Genomic DNA, 7,500 nt, shown 5'->3' with positions numbered 1-7,500 from the left:
TCTTATCCACCACAAATTGTGCAGAGTAGTGCAAGAGCACAGGGATACACAAAACGCATTGGAACTATCCCCCAAAAGAGTTAACAAGAGTACATCTGGTTTGTTTCATCTGTTGCTGGGAAATCTGCTTAGTATGTCTGGTATTTTATTTTCATTATTAAGATTCCCTGACACATTCCACTAGATATTATACTTTCTCGATATTCTTCAGTGGACAGTAAGCACACTGCTCAAGACAATGACCGTAAGGCTGGCCACACACTTTACCTTTAGTTTGATCATCAGTACGCCTGCTAAACTGCCAGAGGTATTTGTAATCAAGCCTAAGCCTGGCTACTACTACATCAGTCTGATCACACTGCAAGTTGCTCCATAAACGTACTTCTCTGCGTTTATATTATCATAATGAGTGATGTAACATTCGGCTTCCTTATTTACTTCTCTCGTAATGTTCCTAATGCTATATACAGACACACCAAAGTTATATTCTACATTTTCCTTCATGACAGTGTAATTCAATGTGTGATGGCATCCATAAAAGTTGTATATTAATCTTCTTTCCCCTGTTTTTCTAGTATCTATATTTGGCTTCTATTTTGAACATTTTGCTAGAGTAATTTTATGAGTCAGGAGCCTTCAATGATGGCATAGAATCAGCAATAGTCAAAGAATCAGGTTCAATGTCATATGTTAACTTTAGCGCCATTGGGATGGTAAAGAATTCAGTTTGCAGTGTAGATACCCATTTATTTTTATGCCTAACTCATCATGGTGGCTATAGTTGTTATCAATGGAGGTGGCAACAAGAGCAGATGCAGCTCTACCAGTAGACTCTTGCGTAGATCCAACTCTACATTAAAGAGAGAAATATCACTAAACATAATCCTTCTCGGTAAGACGTTGGTGTGATTCATTCGCGTGAAAATAACCACTTGCGGAGACAAACACCTCAACTACTTCTATGTATAGATACATACAGCAGAATTAATGCACCAATGTATATAAATACACAAGCACAATGTATTAATACACAAGTATAATGATTAACACACCAGTATTTTGCATTAATACACCAGTATAACGTAGGAATACACTAGTATACATTAATACACCAAAAACTGTATTAAGACACCAGCATGTATTAATACACTAGTATAATGTATTAATATATTAATGTGCAAATACATCATAATGAAGCGACATACCAGTATATATTTTTACACCAGTATGCCTTACTAAATCGGTACATTGTATTAATACACCAGAATATTGTATTAACACCCGAGAATAATATATTAACACCGCAGTATAATGTATAAATACACCAGTATCATGTATTAATTCACCAGTTTAATATATAAATATTTATGTAATGTATGAGAGCATATTATTAATAATAATATGCTCCTGTGAAAGTACGACTTTCAAAACCAGCTGAAGTACGACTTTCAGAACCAGCTGAAGTACGACTTTCAGAACCAGCTGAAGTACGACTTTCAGAACCAGCTGAAGTACGACTTTCAGAATCAGCTGAAGTACGACTTTCAGAACCAGCTGAAGTACGACTTTCAGAACCAGCTGAAGTACGACTTTCAGAACCAGCTGAAGTACGACTTTCAGAACCAGCTGAAGTACGACTTTCAGAACCAGCTGAAGTACGACTTTCAGAACCAGCTGAAGTACGACTTTCAGAACCAGCTGAAGTACGACTTTCAGAACCAGCTGAAGTACGACTTTCAGAACCAGCTGAAGTACGACTTTCAGAATCAGCTGAAGTACGACTTTCAGAACCAGCTGAAGTACGACTTTCAGAACCAGCTGAAGTACGACTTTCAGAACCAGCTGAAGTACGACTTTCAGAACCAGCTGAAGTACGACTTTCAGAACCAGCTGAAGTACGACTTTCAGAACCAGCTGAAGTACGACTTTCAGAACCAGCTGAAGTACGCTTTCAGAACCAGCTGAAGTACGACTTTCAGAACCAGCTGAAGTACGACTTTCAGAACCAGCTGAAGTACGCTTTCAGCTTTTAACCTGTAGATGAGCCGAGGTAAAAAAAAAAAAGTAAGGTCAGTTATGTAACACTGAGTCAAGGAACACTAGGTCCAGGAAAGCCGGGAGCTCAACTTAGTGCTCTTAAGAGCCCGAGGCTCACTAAAGAATGTCCACACTGGACTGCTATGTAAGGGTTAGTCCTATCGACTCGACGAGGCTCATTAAGGCCACAATTCACTCGTACAATAACATCAAGATTACTTTAATCCCCAAACTAGAGATTAAAGTAATCTCTTTAGTGCATATACACCGAGACGTACATTCCGGTTATATATATATATATATGTGTGTGTGTGTGTGTGTGTATTAGTGGGATAGTTCATGTCTGCTCGACATAGTTAACTGGATAATGGCAAACTATTAGTGTTCAGTGCACTGTGCGTGTAGAAATAGTTCATTTGTTGAGTGTTGAGCAGTGAGCGTCAGGTGGTGGTAGACAGCTGCGACAACTATCATCATCGTGGTGAAGTAACTCTCCAAGTGTTCGTGGCTCTCCCTTATCAAAAATTTTTTCTTCCGCTCTGATTCTTTAGTGAAGTAATTAATAGTAATCACTACCTGCTTTGTCAACGGAGAAACAGACTGATAGATAGATAGTTATGCATACAATAACTACATAAATTTTTACCTCTTACAGAGTAAACATCTCACTTGTATCTCTATCCTGCCACTATCCCACTCCTCTCCCACTAACCCCTTCCCTTTACACTAACCCATTCCCCTCCCGCTAATCTCCTCTCATCTCACTAACCTTCTCCCCTCCTACTAGTGTCCCTGGCTAAAACAGTTATTCTTTTTCTTAGGCTCTCATTTCCTCATCCTCCATCTCCGACTTCCTTGGTCCCCATCTCCTACTTCCCCATTCCCCATCACCGTGGGTCACTACAATGGGTCTCTCTCTCACAGATTGTTCGGGACGACGGGTCACTGTGCTGCGTGCAACAAAGTCATACCAGCCTTCGAGATGGTCATGCGAGCGAAAACCAACGTTTACCACTTGGAGTGTTTCGCCTGCCAACAGTGTAACCACAGGTGGGTGCTGTCACGGATATGTGGAGCCACAGGTGGGTGCTGTCACGGATGGGTGGAGCCACAGGTGGGTGCTGTCACGGATGGGTGGAGCCCCAGGTGGGTGCTGTCACGGATGGGTGGAGCCACAGGTGGGTGCTGTCACGGATGGGTGGAGCCCCAGGTGGGTGCTGTCACGGATGGGTGGAGCCCCAGGTGGGTGCTGTCACGGATGGGTGGAGCCCCAGGTGGGTGCTGTCACGGATGGGTGGAGCCACAGGTGGGTGCTGTCACGGATGGGTGGAGCCCCAGGTGGGTGCTGTCACGGATGGGTGGAGCCCCAGGTGGGTGCTGTCACGGATGGGTGGAGCCCCAGGTGGGTGCTGTTACGGATGGGTGGAGCCCCAGGTGGGTGCTGTTACGGATGGGTGGAGCCCCAGGTGGGTGCTGTCACGGATGGGTGGAGCCCCAGGTGGGTGCTGTTACGGATGGGTGGAGCCCCAGGTGGGTGCTGTTACGGATGGGTGGAGCCACATACTGGATCAGTTTCGTTTAACGCTGAAAGCAGCGTTCATCTTTCAGTGTAAGGATTAGTATAGACTCGATCCTACGTCACGCTAACTATACTTAGGTGTACACACAAAATACCTACCTGTGTGAACACCTGAGTTACTTATCTCAGGTGTACACACAGGCGTTAAGAAGGTTAATGAAATATCGAACAATCAGTATATGTCATCATGATTCTAGTGGTTACAGCAGTTCCTGGTGTAGTTGTGAGAGCTACACCTGCTCCTCACAGGTGTGGAGAGCAGGTGTGTACTTGAGGTCGACGCAGGTGTTAGGAAGGGCAGCTGTTATGGTAGGTGTTCCTCCATTCTTATGTACATCACGTGAGTACCCAGCAGCCATACTGTGATTGTTATATTAATAAGGCAGGTACAGTACATGCTCTTAATGGTGATACGTTTACCCCAGGTGTAGAGCTTTATCACAACTTCCCTCCCTCCCTCACCTCTCCTCTCTCCTCATTCCCTTACCTCTCCTCTCCACTCCCCTCATTCCCTCACCTCTCCTCTTACCTCTCCCCTCCCTCTCTCCCTCATTCCTTCACCTCGCCTCTCCCTTCATTCCCTCACCTCTCCCCTCTCTCCCTCCGTCATCTCTCCCCTCATTCCCTCACTTCTCCTCTCCCCTCGCCTCCATTCCTCACCTCCACACTTCCTTTCCTTCTCCTCTCCCTCCCTCATCTCTCCCCTCATTGTATGGCTTGACGTATTATGAAATCAGAGTTGTGTACCTCTTCGAAATGCGGGTAGTGAGGGGATAAGGAGGGGAGGGGATAGGAAGGGGGATGGTTACGAAGATGGGAATAAGAGCAGGGAAAATTCACGAAGTAATAAAAATGTGAAGGGGAGGAGATAGTAAATGTGGGAGGCAGAAAGATGGTGGGGAGGGGAAAAGAAAGGATGAAAATGGAGAAGGGAAGAAGAAGAACGACTAATTTGGGGAAAGGAAGGAGAAAAAAAAGATTAAGGGGGGAAGAGAGAAGTGTGGGGAAAGGAACTGGAGTGTCTTACACTGGATATAACATTCCAGCAGGTACTGGAGTGTCTTACACATTTTTCCCTGGATACAGCCCACAACAGTGGGCTAACTCACACAGGCACTTATTTTTACTGCTAGGTGGGCAGAGGTATGAGGGAATTGAACCATAGACCTTGCAATTGTAAGTCAAATGCTCTCACCAGTGAGCTATATGGCACCTCAGGAGGGAAGATGTGAGAGTATTTCATCTCTCTCTCTCTCTCTCTCTCTCTCTCTCTCTCTCTCTCTCTCTCTCTCTGTATTAATGAATGGGAAACAAGTATGAGCAATGATTAATCTAAGAAATGGGAACCGAGGAAAAAATCAATAACAGAACTGAAGCTCAGACCAAGAAATGGAAATTGAAAGCGAATCCGAGAACGGGGAAGTGCAGTGGAAGACTGGGGGCGGTGGAGAGCCAGATGTAAGCTCCCTTTATAAGAGCCGGACACCGGCACTTCCTAGCGACAGTGACGCCAACTCCGGCACAAGTTTTGATACCGGGGGACCGGGAGGAGGCTGCTGGGGGAGGGGGAGGGGGATTGGATGCAGGAGGGAGATGGAGAACGACTGGGTTTAGGGACCGAGGTAGGTGGGTGGGTGGATGGGTTAGTTCTGGGAGTCGGGTGGGTGGGTGGGTCAGTGGGGGTGGGGGAGGGCATATAACAAGGCTGCAACACACCCCACCGCCCACCACTGTTAATATAAACCGTCAGCCCACCGCTCCGTCTTGTAACACCGAGACGAAATGCAAATCATTCAATTTTCCCCCCGCTTCTCAATATTGCATACACAAGCAAACTGCCATCTGGTGCCATCGCGCGCAACTAAAGCCGCGTGCGAATCCCACCACCTGACTCCGGATTCCCCCTCTCGTGTTTGCCTATTTCCGGAGAGAAACGCCAAAAGCTTCTTCCTATATAACCAAAACCAGCTTTTCAATCCGAAGTAAGTAGTTCCGATCGTTCAATCGCAATGGATTCGGCGGTTTAGCGGTAAATTCGCCCGGTTATTTGATTCCATCCGGTGAATTCGGACGAAGTGAGAATTACACCTGACGAGTTATATTGGAGATTTGGGACGCGGAGCGCGGGAAATGTTCACAAGATTCAAGTGTTGGGATATATATTGGTAGCATGTGGGAGCGTTTTTCACAACCATCTTAAAAATGGTTACGAATCTTCTTCAAAAACTTCTTCATTTTCCCCTAGCGCCATCAGTGAAAGAGGGAGGAGAGAGAGAGAGAGAGAGAAAGAGAGAGTGATGGCAGATAATAACTGTGATGGTCAGAAATTTGTTAAAGATGGCATCACTGGTGGGTCCTTCCACCACTGGTGGGTCTTTCCACCACTGGTGGGTCCTTCCACCACTGGTGGGTCCTTCCACCACTGGTGGGTCTTTCCACCGCTGGTGGGTCCTGCTACCACTGGTGGGTCCTGCCACCACTGGTGGGTCCTGCCACCACTGGTGGGTCCTGCCACCACTGGTGGGTTCTGCCACCACTGGTGGGTCCTGCCACCACTGGTGGGTCCTGCCACCACTGATGGGTCCTGCCACCACTGGTGGGTCCTGCCACTACTTGTGGGTCCTGGCAGTGCTTGGGGCCAGATGCAGTGTCTCACAGAAAATGGAATGTCAAAGACTTTATAAATGTCTACATACATTTACTGGTGATACCTCCCCCCACCCCCGAAACACACACATACCTACCCTACTGAAGTGGTTACCGAAATTCAATCCCAGCAAATACAAGGACATAAAATCTGAGAAAGGGGAGAGAAGACAGAAAAGTAAGTACAGACTAGGGGAACCAGATGCTACAAACCTCACTCAAGAAAATAAGGGTGAGCACAGTACCGAGCATGTCGCTAGAGGTGCACATCTACCGTCTAACCTCTGCAGCGGATGCACATGTGGTTAATGCGAGATTAGCTTTTAGGAAAATGAAGTTTAGATGCCGTTTGGCTGCGTTCTGAACTGAGCGATCAACTGGGAGGAAAACCTGGGTAGGTTACTTGTGAACTGTTCCAGGTACTTCACTCTAATTTATTCTTCATTGGCATAAAGGGATGTCAAGTCTTTCTTAACCCTATATACGATATATCAGGGCCGTGGTAAAAGACACATATGCACATTATATTGATTTTTTGTTGACGACGTTTCGCCCTGTGGGCTTTATCAATTCACAGACGTGTAGACCAAACAGCAAGTTTGAAGACCAGGCAAGGATAGTCGACGACTGCAACCACAAATAGGCAAGTAAAAGTAGCTGAGTACACACAGTAGGTCTTGTGTGTCTTTTTTCACAGAGCTTACATGTAGAATAATAAGGGACGGGAGGCTCTCTGGTGGATGCCGCACCTACCATACATGACGACACCTCAGCCTCACTATGATAGTCACTACGTCACACACTAGTAGAAGTTTAGGTTGCCCTGATACTTAGTGCTCTCAGGTCTCTGGGTATCTGTGTTTTCTCGTCTACCTGAGCTGGTATCCTTCAGTAGGATGGTTTTAACACTAGTAGGAAAGATGTCCAGTTGTAGCTCCACCTCCGACCTGTTACAAGCTGACCTAGCTTCTTCATTAGTGTTATCATGACAGCTGATTCCTATGTGGGAAGGTATCCAGACAAATGAGATAAGAAAGCTTTTGTCCTGAGCTTAATTCCGGTCATTTTTAATGTCTATTCTGATGTTCCTGGTGTCTATCAAGTGAGAAGGATTCTGAAGTGCTTGACGAAGTATTAGTCACAGAATATTAACCCTCTACTGTGTTTTTAATATGTTGGTGATGAGTTTCAGTGCAGCTAGCTCTGTTAGTGTTAAAGTGAGCTAGTTGTTCAGTCTG

The 7,500-nt window shown here is 45.8% G+C and overlaps 1 protein-coding gene across 5 annotated transcripts in view; it reads left to right on the top strand.

Annotated features, from left to right (window-relative positions):
- The window catches only part of LOC128691091 (uncharacterized), an 800,012-nt gene that overhangs the window by 671,517 nt on the left and 120,995 nt on the right, over positions 1 to 7,500 (top strand). For all 5 annotated transcript variants that reach the window (XM_053779887.2, XM_053779886.2, XM_053779885.2 and 2 more), the window contains exon 3: positions 2,962 to 3,087. In XM_053779887.2, the coding sequence (XP_053635862.1) occupies positions 2,962 to 3,087 (126 nt within the window). The remainder of the gene's footprint in view (positions 1 to 2,961; positions 3,088 to 7,500) is intronic.

The sequence above is a fragment of the Cherax quadricarinatus genome, chromosome 27, assembly GCF_038502225.1.
Source record: "Cherax quadricarinatus isolate ZL_2023a chromosome 27, ASM3850222v1, whole genome shotgun sequence".
Classification (NCBI taxonomy): Eukaryota; Metazoa; Arthropoda; class Malacostraca; order Decapoda; family Parastacidae; genus Cherax; species Cherax quadricarinatus.
Note: the sequence above shows the minus strand (reverse complement) of the source record. Positions and strands in the feature narration are given on the sequence as shown.